We start from the raw sequence: 17,642 nt of genomic DNA on the forward strand, positions 1-17,642 counted from the left end.
CCCTCGGCCCTTCCTCGGCTTCACCGAGCAGCGCCCCGGCTGCAGTCCTGCTGAGTTCCCTAAGCTGTGACCGTTTCTCCGGTGCCCGACTCGGTGCTGATCTTTCCAAAAATAGGGACTTTTAAAACGCCGTGGGACGCGGGACAAATAGTTAAAAATCGGGACTGTCCTGCCAAAAGCGGGACGATCTGGTCACCTTAATTTAAGGTCCTTTACAGCAATAGGAGTTTTATAGTTGGGAACTTGAAGAACAGCATACAGTCACAGTTAGTACCCCCGAACCTAACTTTCTTGGTCTTAAGTCCCCCACTGATTATTACGGGTTTCCTCAGAGTCAGGTGATTGACGTAACCCGATGGTTATAAATTATAATTCACTAAAGAGGAACATTGAGAATTGTAGCCCGGCGTTCCTACAGACTTCAGCGAGAGGAATGTTGTTTCTCACTTCCTCCAGAAGCCCCCTCTTCCCCAAGGTCACAGCAACAAGCTTCCCGAAGACAGCCAGCCTCTCTCACTGTTGACTTTAAGTATCTTTACATATAACCTTCTAAAGGTTCTAAGATTCCTACAGCCATTATAACGTGTTGTCATACTATTTTTCAGGTACATGGTAAAGCATAAATCCCACTTGAGGTTCTGAATTGCGTGGTCTCCCCGGCTGGAGATCTGGGTGAAGAAGCATGGCTATACCTTCATCTAAAGACTGAGTGTCTATGAATTCATCCAACACTCACCAACGAAGAAGGTCACGGGCGAGCACACGATCTCATCCGATGCTTTTGTCTTCAAAGGGATCATATGATGCCTGTCATTCATAGAAGCAAACTTTTTGGCCTACAACTATTTTTTTAATATTAGCCTTCTAGTCTGTAATGGAAATTGTATATTTTGATAGAAGTTTTTTCTCCATTGGTTAAACTAGCATTACTTAAAATGTGTTTCTTTAGCAAATGCAGGTTGTTCATGTGTGTATATTTGGAGGTGACGAGGCTCCAGGAGCCATCTTGCTTCTGATTTTTCATTGCTCTATAATTCCTCTTACTGGAAATGCTGTGTTATGAATGGTATTAAATATTAGTTTCTGGAACTTGCAAAACCAAGCAAAGGGATGTGACTATTTTGAATGAATCAGAATGTCAACCTGTATGTAGACCGTATCTATACTTAGTCTTTATTTAAAAAGGAATAATGAAAAATCAAGAACACTTCTTCAGCTTTGGTTGAACTACTTAGCCTTTTCGAGACTTCTTTACTTATATTGAATACATTGAATGAATGTACGTTCTTCTCACTGACTTGGCTGATTTAAAATTTAGGAGGATGTATTTCTATCTGGGATACCTTCCCGCTAGAAAAATCTCCAAACCGGTTGAGAGCCCAATAGGCTAAGGACTTTCTAGCTGGGAGCCAGAGTGTGACCTGGCGGGGGGGAGTGCTTCAGCCTACTGCAGCGTCATTTCCGCCTCCTCCCTGCTCCCCTCGCCCGCCTCTGGTTCTCGCCTTAGCGGGTATGGGGTTTGAGTTTTCTGCTTCTAGGCATGTTGGCCTGGGAGTCCTCTTCCATTTTCCCTAAATGCCGACAAATTCTCCCGGCACCAAAGAACATATGCTTAAGAAGTGTCTGAACAGAAACAAGATAAAAACACTGGTATTTTTATGTGCGTATTCAATATCGTATGAAATATAAAACCTCTATTTTAACTTAGTGAAATATTTTACTACTTCTCTACTTCAGACAGAGTGTTGCATCCGTGGTACAATGAATGAGCATTTCCCTTGAGTGTTAACTTCACCTTTTTTGCTACTTAAAGTAACTTGGACCCTTTATTCCCCTAGAGAGTTTTTACCATTAGAATCGTTGCTGATCATTTATATCATCCCCTCACCCCACCTCCTATTCCCCCCCCCTCAGGCATCTCTCTTAGGTTGACATATTTTTTGTGTGAACATTTAACTCCTCCTCATGTTCAGATGCCATTACCTAGCCTCCTTTTGAAATTGAACGCTGTCATAAAAATGAGAAAGCACTTACTTATTCTTTAAGTAACCATGAAAGTCCATACCAACAGGGAATGGGAAAAGTACTTATCCATCTGGAATTCACTAGGCTTTTCAGGAGAAAAGCGTCCGCATTGAAAATGACTGGATTTTAGGGTGTTGATGAAGTTTGAACAGATTCTCCTCCCCCTTGCTTTTTCTTCTCTGCATCCCCCCTTCTTGGAAATAAAAGAAAACTTAAATTTGTTCACATTAGGCTATCTCAGCATAGAAGTCTGTTTGCAGACTAAATTATGTATTGCATCAACTTCCTCCGTGGTGAAATAGTCAAGGTCTGGACTCTGTAATATTTTAAGCTTATCTATTGAGACTACTACCAGTGGACCCGAACTACCTTTCTATAAAGATTTTTAGTATTTATACTCCGGTGTGAAATTTACTTGTTACAGAGTGTGGTTAAAATGGGGAACATCTCCCTCAAACAGGACTTATTTTTCTATCTTGCATCTGCCTTACATGTATTGGAAGGGTTCTGGAGGTACCGCACGGAACATTAGGAAAAGTAGACTGCTCTGCCATGTATTTTACAATCAGACCCGTGGTATGTAACTGCTTCCTTTGTCTTTTTCTTTCTTCCGCAGTTGAGTCCCATGTTTAGGTCCATATAATCAATTTGTAGCCATTCTAAAGAAAAAACACAACACAAAACAAACAACCCACACCCACCTCATAGCAGCCAATCATCCATTCTCTCCTGACTCCCAGTGGTGCATGCAGCAGCACCTGCCGCAGTGCCTTGCACGTAGTAGGCATTCAGAAAGCATTCACACACACGAATCAGTGATGTATTTTCAGGGGAACTGAGGTGTCCAAGGAAGTTCTCTGACTGTACTTAGTCTGAGGGTCTAAAAATACAGAATGCAGGGAAAGAAGAGGGACAGGAGAACATGTTAATGGACGTGAACGAACCCATTAATAAACGTGACTTACCCAGACGTTACTGTAGACAGGAGACCCCCTGTCTTGTCCCTCCGGTAAAAGCGAGCTCCGCCTCATTATCCGGGGGGCACTTGTAATAGCGAGAAGCATGTAGGGTTCCCCCGGGGCGCTCAGTTTGGGGACCTTCTTAGAAACAGCACTGCCTGAGTTCTGGTTCTGATTTCATTAGTCTGGGATGAGACCGGGGCATCCATATTCCTTAAATGTTCTTCAGGACGGATTGAGAATCACTGGTTTAATTTGTTACTGAAAACAATACCAGTATTAAATGTTGTGTTTGCTTTTTTTCTTTCTTTTTTTTTTTTGGATTACCCTTTGCACTAGACCATCCCCGTTGTTGGTGGTATTGGCCTCTGGTTCCCCATGACAAATTCAAGTTTTATTTATTTAATATAGGAGTATTTTGCTGTTTAATATTTAAACAATGTTTAATATATTTCGTGATAAACTAGTATTATAGTTTCTGATTTGTTTCCCATGTGTCCCTATCTTTCACTGGCTTTTTTTCTTTTCTTTCTTTCTTTCTTTCTTTTTTTTTTAACAGCAGCATGACAACAGTCCATGCAGAAATAACGAATTCATGACGAGGAAAACTTGGTAATTTTTAAGGTAGAAGGAAGTAGAGTGTTAATTTCTTATCTGCCATGCAGAATTAGAGTTTGCTTATGAAAGGAAAGAGGCATACTTTTTGATTGGTCTGCACAGAAAAAGTAAAAGTAAATTATTTAAATAAAATTCATTATCTAATAAACATTGAAGGAAATATTTTTCCTAAATAAAATTTTTTGTGACTCCTAAAAAACATAAAGCGACGACATTGTTCTTTTTTGGAGGGCCGGGGTGGGGGTGGGGGGGGGAACTTGATGTGTTTCTTGCTCTAACAATTCCCTTTTATTGGTGCCAGCGGTAGGCACAGCGATGGCAGGACACACCCGTGTGGCCGGAAAGGAAGTGCCACTCTGTCAGAGGCCTGTGATCTGAGTCTCACTGGTAAAGCTCTAGTCAGTCTATAAAATCCGTTGTGACCAACGGTGTGTGTCACAGTATTACAATGACAACAGTTGCAGAAGCTGGTCAGTAGAACAGAAAACAAGAAGAATAGGCATACGTGGGAGAGGTTTGGGATGGGAATGGGGGGATGAGGACAAATATGTGATACCTTAAAGAAATTTAAAAAAAAGAAAACATGAAGAATAAATCTGATCACATTAGCCTTAATGTTACTTGACTGAATTTTTATTATTCACCCAGATTTGATATTCAACGGGTTACTCCAGTTGTATTCGCTGTAGAAGTAAAACGGGGAAATGACAGAATTAAAGTCGAGATTTGGGTTATGGATTTTGAAATGCCATGTCCCGGCCTGTTCACTGGCACCTTTGGGCGCCCATGGACTTTGGATCAATACGCTGCGGTAACTATAAGGGCAAGTTGAGGCTGTACAACAGGTGTGTAGAGAGTTCTACCTAAAAAGTGCATGACAGGTCAGCATACTTCAGGGTTTTGATCTGTTTGGGTTTATATGTATTAGGTAGTGTTTTTAACAATATCCTGGGAGTTACAGATATGTGCCATTTAAATGAGTAAAACTAATGAAATTAACTACTTTTATTACCAAAATTAAAGAAGGGGCGGTGATTGTCTAAATGATCTGAGATTTGTTTTCATTTTTTTTTTTTTTTGCCATTGAACTTTTTTTAAAATACACTTTTATTTATTTCAGAGAGGAAGGGAGAGGGAGAGAGAGAGAGAAACATCCATGATGAAGGAATCACGGATCAGCTGCCTCCTGCACGCCCACACCGGGGATCGAGCCCACAACCCAGGCCTGTGCCCTGACCGGGAATCGAACCCAGGACCCTTCAGTCCACAGGCGGACACTATCCACTGAGCCACACCGGGCTGAGCTTTTTTATCCACTTTAAATGGACCAAAGAGCTACTAAACCTCCCAGTGTGATCGTAGAGCTTAGCGTGTACGTGGCGTGGGCACCGTGAGTGACTGCTTGGCCTCCAGTGTGTACTCTTGAGAAAAGTGGTTCTTTTTTTTTTTTTTTTTTAATATACACATACACATTTTATTTCAGAGAGGAAGGAAGGGCGGGGGGGAGAGGTAGAAACATCTGATCGGCTGCCTCCAAACTAGGGCTGGAGCCCACACCCGGGGCCTGTGCCCTGACCGGGATGGAGCCTGACCTCCTGCCCCGTAGGTCCTCGCCCACCCACGGAGCACCCGGCCGGGCAGCGGAAAGGGGCGCTCGTGGAGCTGAGCTTCGGGCCGGGCCCGCTCTGACCCGTGTCCGTGGACTTGGACCCTCAGGTGTAGCTGTTCTGAGGACCCGGCGGAAAGCCCACCGTCACCCCAGACGGGCTGTGTTGTGGGGGGACCCGCCCGGGAGGGCTCCTGGGTTACTCGGGCCCAGAAGGCCTCTTTGGAAAGAGTTGTTCTTGGGCAACTGGGGGTGGCGGTGGGGGTGGGGGTGGGTGCAGGCGGGGTGGGTGGGGTTGGGGGGTGGGGTGGGTGCAGGCCGGGGGGTGGGTGGGTGCAGGCGGGGTGGGGGGGTGGGGGGGTGCAGGCGGGGGGTGGGTGCAGGCGGGGTGGGGGGGTGGGTGGGAGGAGCGCTCCTAAGGGCCCACGCTGGTTGGCCGCCCTCACGCATCCGCACATCCCGCACATGCGCCGACCACGTGGACAGACACGCGCCGCAGGCGGTTGGGGTGGCGGTTGGGGAGCAGCGGTTCGGGCGGCCGCGCTGTGCGCATGCGGAGCCCGGGGGCCCCCGGAGCCGGGACGGTGGGTGCGGGCGCTGTGCGGTCCCCTCCGACGCAGAGGACGTTTTCACCCCAAAAACGAGCGAGCTCAGCGCCTTCAGGGCCCCGCGCCCTCCGCCCTCCGAGAGGGACAGCGGCCGCCCGGTGCTGCGGGCGCGGGACCTCCCAGGTGAGCGTGTGTGTGTGTGTGTGAGTGAGTGGGCGGGGGGGACACGTTTCACGTCCTTTCCGGACCCAGTTTACACGATTAACCCTCGTTTCGGGGCACAGCCCACCGGTCGGACAGTCATAGACTTTGCAAAGTGTCCCCCAATATCTCAGGCCCCGGCCCCAACATGATTCCCGGATGCCCTGTGCTGTTCCTGACACCCCGAGGCTGCCCTGGGGCTCCCCACTGGGCTCTCCATCCCTCCCCCTTTCTGGCAGCCACCACCAGGTCTGTTTCTGGGAGCCTGTTTCTGCTCTGCTTGTTCCTTTATCTTCTTTTTAAAAAAATATATTTTATTGATTTTTTTTTTTTACAGAGAGGAAGAGAGAGGGATAGAGAGCCAGAAACATCGATGAGAGAGAAACATCAATCAGCTGCCTCCTGCACACCTCCTACTGGGGATGTGCCCGCAACCAAGGTCCATGCCCTTGACCGGAATCGAACCTGGGACCCTTCAGTCCGCAGGCCGACGCTCTATCCACTGAGCCACACCGGTTAGGGCCGTTGATCTTCTGTCTGTTGACTTTTTATTGATTTCAGTGGGTAAGAGAGAGGGAGAGGGAGCCTCATTGCTTGGCGCCCCCCTGTCTGCAGGCTGCACTCCGTCCACTGAGCCACACAGGCCGGGGCCTCTCTGGAGTCCACATGTCCCTGGCATTGCGAGGTCTCAGGCCTCGGCCTTCCCCGGACCCCTGTCACCCCGCACAGTGCCCCCTAGTCCACCCACGGGGTCGCCCCGGGCAGTCACGGTGCACATGGACCCCGGCCCCCTTATCCGCGGTTCCTGGGTCGGTGGGCACCTGGCTTGCTTCCCAGGCCTCACGTCTTAGTTTCGAGAAGAAACTGTTCTCGCAGGTGAGCCCATGGGTGACGGCGCCAGGGACCACGGGTGGGGTGGGGGGTGCCTGGGGCACCCGCAGAGCTGAAGGGATGTGGCCTGAGTTCTAGACGCCGCTGTTTTACGGCTCAAAGGTGCTGGGAAGGCCCGGCCGCCCTGGCTCCGTGGTGGAGCGTCCACCTAGGAACCAGGAGGTCGGGGTTCGAGTCCGGGTCAGGGCACATGCCTGGTCCCCAGTGTGGGGCGTGCAGGAGGCAGCCCATCCATGATTCTCTCTCATCACTGATGTTTCTGTCTCCCTCTCCCTCTCCCTTCCTCTCTGACATCAATAAAAAATCAGGCGCTAGAATATAAATAACAGCACACAGCCACTGAAACCTTTCCCTCTTACTTCTCTGAAAGACTTGGCTCTTGTATTTAACGGCGTGGGGACCAGCGTTTCATATTTACCGGTCCGGGCTGGGGGGCTTCTCTGGGTTTTAAGTGCCCCCCCCCCCCGGAGGACAGAAGATGGGCCTGCAGCAGGCTGTGCTGGAGTCTGCCCTGACCGGTCTGCGGCCCACACCTCGCCCGCAGCCAGACCCACGTGGGCAACCGCGGGCCACGGGGCTGGCGGGGTGGACGGGGCTGGAGGGTGGACGGGGCTGGCGGGTGGACGGGGCTGGAGGGTGGACGGGGCTGGCGGGTGGACGGGGCTGGAGGGTGGACGGGGCTGGCGGGTGGACGGGCCACGGGGCTGGACGGGGCTGGAGGCCGCACGGAGCCGCCTGCCCGGGGTGGACAGCGTCAGACCGTTTTCGGGGGGCGGCCTCTGGGTCGCTCTGTAAAGCTGTGGGAGCACATGAGCTTGCTCTTCGCAGTGGACAGTTTGGAAGTGGGACCCGTCCGAGTGGGTGCAGCGGTCAGCGACCACGTGAGCTTTCCGTAGCTCCGTCAGGGAGTTTCTCCCTCATCACTGATGGTTCTCTCTCCCTCCTCTTCCTCTCGGAAAGCAATAAAAATGTTTTTCTTAAAAAAGCTGGGGTGTAAAGGAGGGAGGTGGCGGGCGCTGTGTGGTAGTCGTCTCTAGAAAAGTGAGGCCGAAGACACGGAGGTCACAGCCACAATGAAAAGCCTCCCAGACCCTGAGCCGGGGGCGGGGGACGCTCCGGGTAATGGAGCAGCAATCCCGACCATTTCAGTTTTCCCTCTTCCTTTAAAGTAAGCCCGCCCTCCGAGAGTTTAAATACCCTGTGAGATTATGTTGAAAGAAATATTTTATTTTAAAATCTAGAAGCTTTCACCCAATTTCACATTAACTTTATTGTTGGCATTTAATACAATGCCTGGCAATTTAAAATTAAGAATGTTAATACGACTATCTAGGAAGTAATTGCGCTGGAATTCAACAGCCTTTTCAAAAAAAATTAAATTTTCTATCAAACGCAGAATCAGCTGGAACAACCAAATGCTTAATTCATCTTGATTAGTAATATTTAGGAAACCCCGTGAATACATTCGCAATACCGTGTGTGTCCTGAAGACACTGTATGAAATCAGCTGTGATTTCACGTAGACATTTGGGGAGAGCTTTAATATGCCCCCACATTCATCTTATAACAAAAAGCTAGCTTTTCAATCAAATGAGAAACTCAGATTATTAGAATGTGATAAAATTTAAATTAACTGGTTATTTTGCATATCCACCAACTCTAATTTAATTACGATTTCCATATATTTCCATAAATAATTATGAGCAAACATCAGATATGTGTTCGGTTATTTGAGTGTGAGAATTCCGGGTGTGTTTTAGAAACTAATGAAACGTGGTTTTTGCCATTAAGGAGTTCATCATATCTTATAAAACAGTAATATGCAAATTAACCATCACTCCGCGACAAAATGGCGGCGCCCATGGCCACAAGATGGCGGCGCCCAGTCCTCTCATCCCTGCCGGAGTCCCCCAGTCCGCCCAGCCTTCGCAATGCAAGTTGTCCAGCTCGGAGGCGCCTGTGCCCCCACACCACGATCTCGCCCAGCGGTGTCAGCTTGGGCTGGGGTATCAGCCTGCGAGGGCACGCACCCCAACGGCTCGATCCCCCTCCCAGCGGCCATAGCCTAGGCTGAGCCTAAGCCTGCGAGAGAGGCGCGCACCCCCATGGCGCGAAACCCTCCCAGCGGCCTTAGCCTGGGCTGAGTCTAAGCCTGAAAGGGCTTAAATCTCAATTGCACGATCCCCCTCCAAGTGACCATAGCCTGGGCTGGGGTCTCAGTGCGAGGGGCGCGCACTCCCACAGCGCGATCCCCTCCCAGCAGCCATAGCCTGGGCTGAGTCTAAGCCTGCGAGGGGCGTACACCCCCACAGCACGATCGCCCTCCCCGCAGCCATAGCCTGGGCTGGGGTCTCAGCGTGTGAGGGGCGCGCACCCCCACAACGCGATCCCCCTCCCAGCAGCCATAGCCTGGGCTGGGGTCTCAGCGTGCGAGGGGCGCGCACCCCCACAGCCCGACCCCCCTCCCAGCAGCCATAGCCTGGGCTGGGGTCTCAGCGTGTGAGGGGCGGGCACCCCCACCGCCAGATCCCCCTCCCAGCAGCCATAGCCTGGGCTGGGGTCTCAGCGTGTGAAGGGTGCAATCCCCCTCCCAGCAGCCAAAGCCTGGGGTCTCAGCGTGCGAGGGCCGCGCACCCCCACAGCGCGATTCCCCTCCCAGCAGCCATAGCCTGGGCTGGGGTCTCAGCCTGTGAAGGGTGCAATCCCCCTCCCAGCAGCCAAAGCCTGGGGTCTCAGCGTGCGAGGGCCGCGCACCCCCACAGCGCGATTCCCCTCCCAGCAGCCAAAGCCTGGGCTGGGGTCTCAGCGTGCGAGGGGCACGCACCCCCACAGCCCGATCCCCCTCCCAGCAGCCATAGCCTGGGATGAGTCTAAGCCTGCGAGGGGCGTACACCCCCACATCGCGATCCCCCTCCCAGCAGCCATAGCCTGGGCTGGGGTCTCAGTGTGCGAGGGGCGCGCACCCCCACAGCCCGATCCCCCTCCCAGCAGCCATAGCCTGGGCTGGGGTCTCAGCGTGTGAGGGGCGCGCACCCCCACAGCCCGATCCCCCTCCCAGCAGCCATAGCCTGGGCTGGGGTCTCAGCGTGTGAGGGGCGCGCACCCCCACAAGGCGATCCCCCTCCCAGCAGCCATAGCCTGGGCTGGGGTCTCAGCCTGTGAAGGGTGCAATCCCCCTCCCAGCAGCCATAGCCTGGGCTGGGGTCTCAGTGTGAGGGGCGCGCACCCCCACAACTCGATCCCCCTCCCCACAGCCATAGCCTGGGCTGGGGTCTCAGTGGGAGGGGCGCGCACCCTCACAGCCCGATCCCCCTCCCAGCAGCCAAAGCCTGGGGTCTCAGCGTGCGAGGGGCGCGCACCCCCACCGCCAGATCCCCCTCCCAGCAGCCATAGCCTGGGATGAGTCTAAGCCTGCGAGGGGCGTACACCCCCACAGCGCGATCCCCCTCCCCGCAGCCATAGCCTGGGCTGGGGTCTCAGCCTGTGAAGGGTGCAATCCCCCTCCCAGCAGCCATAGCCTGGGCTGGGGTCTCAGTGGGAGGGGCGCGCACCCTCACAGCCCGATCCCCCTCCCAGCAGCCAAAGCCTGGGGTCTCAGCGTGCGAGGGGCGCGCACCCCCACAGCCCGATCCCCCTCCCAGCAGCCAAAGCCTGGGGTCTCAGCGTGCGAGGGGCGCGCACCCCCACAACGCGATCCCCCTCCCAGCAGCCATAGCCTGGGCTGGGGTCTCAGCCTGTGAAGGGTGCAATCCCCCTCCCAGCAGCCATAGCCTGGGCTGGGGTCTCAGCGTGCGAGGGGCTTGCACCCCCACAGCCCGATCCCCCTCCCAACAGCCTTAGCATGGGCTGGAGTCTCAGCATGTGAGGGGCGTGCACCCCACCGCCCGATCCCCCTCCTAGCAGCCATAGACTGGGCTGAGTCTAAACCTGCGAGGGGCACACACCCCCATGGCACGATCCCCCTCCCAGTGGCGGCAGCCTGTGGTCTCAACCACTGAGTCACACCAGCCAGGCAGATATGGAGAAGTCTTAAATGTTACTTTTTTTGTTACATATATTTTATTGATTTTTTACAGAGAGGAAGGGAAAGGGCTATAGAGCTAGAAACATATATGAGAGAGAGACATTGATCAGCTGCCTCCTGCACACTCCCCACTGGGTATGTGCCCCTAACCAAGGTACATGTCCTTGACCAGAATCGAACCTGGGACCCTTGAGTCTGCAGGCCGATGCTCCATCCACTGAGCCAAACCAATTAGGGCTGTCCAATATGTTAAAGAAAAAACCCTATATAATAAAGAGGGAATATGCAGGGGAGGGCATTTGGGGGTGACCGGGTTGTCAGGGGAGGGCAGTTGGGGATGATTGGGCTGGCAGGGGAACAGTTAGGCATCGATCAGGCTTGCAGGGGAGTGGTTAGGGGGTGATCAGGTTTGCAGGCAGAAGCGGTTAGGGGCAATTAGGCAGGCAGGCAAGCAGTTGGGAGCCAGCACTTCCAGATTGTGAAAGGGATGTCTGACTGCCTGTTTAGGCCCGATCCCTGTAGGATCGGGCCTAAACAGGCAGTCAGACATTCCCCGAGGGATCCCAGATTGGAGAGGGTGCAGGTTGGGCTGAAGGACACCCCCTCCCCCAGTGCACGAATTTCGTGCACCGGGCCTCTAGTGTAAAATAATGGTTGATTCATTCAACAAGTCTCGAGCCTGTACCTGCCGTGTGCTTGGCGTTGTCCGAGCGAGGCCTGAGGGTGCGGCATAACCTCGCACACAGTAGGAGCTTGCTCTCCTGGGGTGTCGTGGGAAAGCTGAGTGGGAAAGGCCTTCGGAAACACTGAGAGATTAGAGCGGGAACATAAAAAAGGGACTTTGGTGGTTAGGACACAGTTGGGGTAGAAAAGCTTCATGGAAGGTGAGCTCAATAAATTGCAGCACAGGAATGGGGGACCCAGCGCCGAGGCATGGTGCGGGCCCGCCAGGAGGTGCGAGGCGGAACGTATTCCCGGGCGAGGGCGTGGAACAGGCGTGTGTGTGTGTGAAGAATCACAGTTCTTCTGGAACCCTTTGACAGCCTGTTTGTCAGTTTCCAATGATAAACAGTTCCCCTCCCCACCCCCCACTCAGGATGTGAGGAAGAGACACACGTTCACATATTCCTATCGGCTCTATTAGTCATCGTCCCAGCGCATCAGGAGGAGATGGGTGGTTTGTGTCTACATCATCAGAGTAAACGGCTGCGGGTGCCTGGGGATGTTCATGGATGAGGCTCAGACACAGCCGAGTCGGAGAAGTCAGACACAAAAGCGCGCACGCGGAATGATGCCGCTGGAAGGAAGTTCCAGAAGGACAGAGCCAGGCTGTCAGGGTGGGGATCAGAATGGCCTGGGCGTCGGTTCTCTGGAAGGGGGTGTGAGAGGACTTTATCCGGATGGTGGTTAGTGAGGGTACACGTTTGTCAAAGTCCACGGGGCGTTTGTGCATGTTGCCACCTCTGGATTACACTCTGGATTATACTGCAATAAAGCGAGTTATGAGAGTCCCTTCTATTATAAGGATCAAGATCTGGCTCTGACTTTTAACTTGGAAAACCTGTTCCCAGGAGGGGATGTGTCTCAGGGTCGTTTCACGAGGGGAGAGCTGGTGTGGGAATTGGGATAGGAGCTGCTCAATGTCGTCAACTTGAACTTGTGCCCAGAAGGTCACCTCCGGCGACGTTAAACGGTGGCCCCAGGAGTGGTGTCTGTTTTACCAGGTTCCGTGAGGCTGGAGGAGTTTTATTTTTGACTTCATGGCCTGTCTCATGTGGACGTAATCATTAGATTAGTCAAACGAACCGAGGATGGGCGAGGGGGATTTCTTCCTCCCCCGCAGTGTCTGATAGGAATCATATATATATATATTAAATATATTTTTTATTGATTTCAGAGAGGAAAGGAGAGGGAGGGAGAGAGAGAGAGAAACATCCATGATGAGAGAGAATCATGGATCGGCTGCCTCCTGCACGCCCCACACTGGGGATTGAGCCCTCAACCCGGGCCTGTGCCCTGACCGGGAATCCAACCGTGACCTCCTGGCTCATAGGTTGACGCTCAACCACGAGCCCCACCGGACGGCAGGAGTCTCAGATTTTTTTTTTTTTTTTTAGGAGTCTCAGATTTGACATGTCTCCAACACACCTTCAGTTTCTCAAACCTGATCCCCTCTTGGTCAAATCCTTGTCTTGGGCGTCTCAACTCAGTGGGTACTTGATGCCCGTTTTCTGTTTTCCTTCACTCCTGTGTGCAACCCATCCACAGAGCTCTGCCGCCTAGAAAACTCTCAGATCTGCCCGGTTTGTTCCACCTCTCCCTTTCCATTCGCTGAACCTACCGAGTGACCCCGAAGACAAGGAAGAAGGCAGAAGGCAGATGGCGGGGTGAGCTCGGGCTCACTGGGAGGAAGGCCGAGGTGCGCGCCGTCTGTGGGCGCCAGTGTGCGAGGCCCTGGCATTGCCGTGGGCCCTCCTGCCGCTGCCGCTCTCCCAGATCCCAGACGTGAGGGTATCGGCTTGAAAAGGCCACTTTCCATAAATCTCACTTAAGTGGCAGCCGGTGCCTTTTCTTTGAAAGAAGTGAAAGTTTCACTGAAGTTTGAAAAGCAAGGTGATCGCCGCTGTAAGTGATACCCAGCGCCGAGCCCCTCTGCAAAGCCGAGTGCATTAGCTGGGAATGTGCTGAGCTCCCGTAAGCTGATCCCCAGCCTGCCGTCGCCAGGGGTGTGTGGGGGGGTTGTCTTGTCTTTGCTCAGAGCAGAAAATGCAAGGGAGTGGGGGCCGCTAATTGCCTGCCGGGCTCTGCCCTATCTATTTCAGGCAGGAAAATGGGGGCCAGGCGGGGGCTGGCTGGTTTGCTCGGTGAGTAGCTGCTTGCCCAGGGGGCTCAGTTTCAAAATCCTAGAAGCCATAAGTGTCGCTTAATCAGAGTTTGGCCCCAGGGGGGGGCGGGGGGGATTAGTGAAAGGAGAGCCCGGTGAGAGGTGTGGAAGGGGGAGAAAGCCGGGCGGTCATCCAGCCCTGGAGAGGCAGGGAGGGCGGGGAGGTTACATTCCCAGGGTCCCCCCTACCCCCCCCCCCCCCCCCCCCCGGCCACGTGTGCCCTTCCAGACTCTGTTCTAGCGGAGGGAGGCCGCCCGCCCAGCTTTCTCCCCTCCAGGCCCAGGCCCCGCCTTTGGGGTTCTCCCTGCGACTGGGAAAGGGGGGCCCACGGTGCCGGCGGGCTGAAGGGAGGCTGTAGCCAAGGCCTGGGCACGGCGGCAGCTGGGAACGAGGCTCAGGAGCGACGGCAGCGGGTCCAGCCGGGAATTGTGTGACTCCCATCCGCACGGCGCCTCTGCTGCCGGATCGCCCCGGCTCCTTGCCTGCACGCCTTCCCCACCTGCCCGGGAAGAGAAGCGAGCTCTGCAGTTCCCAGAGGATTTGGGGGCACAACACTGTGCACCTCCGGATAGTTAGATATTCTAGGCAGGTAACTGTCCATGAAAGCACATGTGATTGTATGCAGCTTTGAGTAGAATGATCTAAGGATGTTCCAGGGGCAGAGAGCGCTGATGGGGAAAACGCTTGGACCGTGGGAGGCGTCAAAGGGGATGTTCGGATGCATTTGGGAGGAGGGCCGTCGACGCGCTAGGCTAGACGGATGGCTTCCGTTTGGGGCCTGGCTCCTTTATCTGTCAGAGGCAGGGAGCCTGCTGAGTCCAGCTCTGTTCTGTTCACTTCTTGGCCAGGCCCCCAGAGAAAATCCTAAACCGATGCTAGTACCGTCGTATCGATGGAATTCTGGTAGAGATTTCACATAGGCAAGTCGGTGACATAAAGGGGTTCTTTCAGTCAGAATAAATAGAAATGGTAGCCCATTGTTTTTATGGCTGTGTGTCTTTTTTTTTTGCTTGGTTTGTCAGCTTTCATTCTTGTTTGCACTGAGGCCTTCTCTTTGATCTGGAATCAGAATGTGTCCTAGAAAAAAACAGCACCAACGTCGGAGAAAGCTCATTTATAAATGGACCTGCACCAGGTCCAGGCTCGGCTTAGCTCGCGCACACTAAGCTGCTTTGACCTCTGACCTCCGTGAGGCCCGCTGGCCGCTGCCCGGGGGTTTACCGGGGGCGTGAGCGCTGAACCAGAGCGGCTGTCAGATTCACCCTCATCAGACCGTGTGGTCATCCCGGCCGCGATGAGGAGGACTCGGGGGGAGTTCTTTTTGCTTTTAGTCAGTAATGACTTTGCTTTAAATCATGTTATTCAGAGGCTCCTGGAGCGTTTATAAATTATTCATTTGCAAAGATCTAGCCATCTCAAGCCACATCCCCCGAAACGGAACGGGGCTCCGTCCGTGGCTTCCTGCTGCTGCAGCATGCCTGCGTCTCCCTTCGCCTTCATTGGGGGTCTCCCAGCCTGGTCATCTCCTCCTGTAGTTCCCCTTTCTAGAACAATCTGGGACAATTTGGGAGCGACCTTTTTCTCATTCTGTCTGTCACACCGGCTGCAAAACGGACAGAAAAACCAACTGCATCGCCGGGAATGTCAGCAATCCTTGAGTCTCCTACGCGAGCCAGCCTTTCCCTTCTCAATCCTGACCTTATTTATTCGTGATCTTTCCGGAGAAGAAACGGGTGTTTTGTTCTTGTTTTCCTATTTACATCGATTTCGGTTGTCACCGCCTTTTGCCCTGAGACACTCTTGTTTGTGCATTTCTGTTCCAGCTAAGGAGGGCTCGCCATTGAGTAGGAACATCTCCAAGGACGGTGTTTTCTGGGCAGATTTCCTTAGTCGGAAGCCGCCCTCTCCCTCACAGGACACAGATGCTCGGCTGGCAATGGATCCGCCACGGTTATGCTTTGGAAGAGCCTCATATGCAAAGCCCGTCAATGTGCAGTCATACCTACAGTTTGTCATAATCCCGTGAAATGTGTATTCTCTCATCTCTTGGGAAGATTGGCTCAGTGACCGAAAGATGCCCGCTTCCGGAAAGTATTGTCTAGCACACGGGGTGCTGCTGAGTGCGATATCGTCACGCTGGGCAAGTTCCAAGCTCCGGGTCATTGACCTTTGCCTGATTCTCCCCGTCCATGTGCAGAGTCACGGGACGGCAGGTTCTGCTCCCCTTGAGTGGCTGGTGGTAAATGAGACGTGGAGACAGCCGGGGTGTAAAGTCAGAGCACAGGACACAATGTCCGTGAAATGGCCTGAGGGCCCCCCAACAGGAGAGGTAGCAGGCCGGAAAGGTGATGGGAGCCAGAGAGCCAAGCAGGGGGGCGTAACAGGTGGCAAGTAAAAGCAACAGATGCAGATCACCTCGTTTTGCAAGAAACTGGATAGCGAAGTTGAGGAGACTGAAGAGTGGGAGCTGGAGAGTGGATTAGAGAGAGTGGATTAGAGAGAGGAAAGGTATGGAAAGCCAGTGCAGATCTGAGCAAGCTGACCTGGAAGAAGAAGCCAGTGAACATGGATGATCTCGAAGAAAAGAAGAATTAAGAATTCTTGCAGGAGATAGAAGGGGAGGTGAAGAACTCATGGGGAGGGTTAGCAATGGCAAGGAAGCAGGACACCTCCGGAGAGACTCGGAGGAGGTGAGAAAGGGCCATGGAGCAGACAGGATGATGGTTAGTAGTAGGTGTCAGCTGGGCTGGGCTGTGGCAGCAATGGTTTGGGTCAGCCCCCGTCTGGAATGTGCTGGAAGGGAGTCCTTCAGATGTGAACACCGAGTGAGCAGACTGAGGAAAGCAGCTTTCCCTTCAGAGTGGGAGGGCCGCCTCTAATCAGATGCAGGCCTCAAGAGCAAAGCCGGAGGTTCCCCCGAAAAGAAGGGGTTCCCCTGTTAGACGTGAACAGCAGCATCAGCTCTTCCCGGGCCTCCTGCCTGGCGAGTTTGGACTCCTCAGCCCCCCCGTTACTTTAAGAAGTTCACCAACATCTTAACAGATCCCTTCTCTATATCCATGTTTTCCTGGTGCTGTTTCTCTGTTGAACCCTGACACACACACACATGCCGTATGGAGTGGGAGGGGTTAGAAGAGGTAGAGGCGAGCGATGTCAGTATTTTTGGTGAAATGGGAGGCTCGGATATGACGGACGTGAACAGTGGACTCAAACTTGGGAAATCTCCGAAGACTAGGTGGGTGGGTAAGGAGACTCAACGTTTCCAGAACAGGAGCCCGTCCGGTCGCTTTGCCCCCTGACCTCCTCGCACAATCGCGGGGCCTGCCAGGCTCCGAGCGGGTGTCATGCTGGCAGCACCGAACTCGGACTTCGATCCGAGTCAGCCCAGGCCTTTCTGATGGCTACACGCGTGAACGTGGGCCATCCATGTGGCCTCGTTAGACTCCTGTCTCACTGGCACGAGTGCTGGCGGGCCTGCAGGACCGGCGTAAGGATTCCGGAAACGGCGAGGGCTCTTGCCACGTGTCAAGGTGGACTGTTCGGTCATGTCTCACCAATATTCACCGGCACAGTGCTGTCCTTGGAGGGACATTCTACCTGGAAAGAGAGGCCAGCCTGGCCACCGGGTCCTGCCCATCGGCCGCCCCCGCTTTCCCGGGCACCGTGACCTCTTCCAGCCTCAGCCCTGGGGGCACTCCTCCTCGCCCGGGACGTTCCTGCTGGGTCTCTGCGTGGCTGCCCCCCCCCTTTCTGAGCAGTGTGCCGTGCTCCCGGTTGTTCTTTTCCACACCCCTGGTTTATTTCCCTCACAGCACTTACTGGATTATTTATCAACCCTGTTTGCTTGTTTATTGATCGATTGATCAGTTGTCTCCTCTCATTAGA

At 53.3% G+C, this 17,642-nt stretch overlaps 1 protein-coding gene across 1 annotated transcript in view; it reads left to right on the plus strand.

The window, feature by feature from the left end:
• CDC73 (cell division cycle 73) overlaps positions 1–3,795 on the plus strand; it is a 65,725-nt gene extending 61,930 nt beyond the window's left edge. Inside the window, exon 17 of the mRNA XM_079763497.1 lies at positions 606–3,795. Coding sequence (XP_079619623.1) covers positions 606–642 — 37 coding nt within the window. The 3' untranslated portion in view covers positions 643–3,795. The remainder of the gene's footprint in view (positions 1–605) is intronic.
• The last annotated feature ends 13,847 nt before the right edge of the window (positions 3,796–17,642 follow it).

This window comes from Cnephaeus nilssonii (genome assembly GCF_951640355.1).
Source record: "Cnephaeus nilssonii genome assembly, chromosome: 23".
NCBI classification, from domain to species: domain Eukaryota; kingdom Metazoa; phylum Chordata; class Mammalia; order Chiroptera; family Vespertilionidae; genus Cnephaeus; species Cnephaeus nilssonii.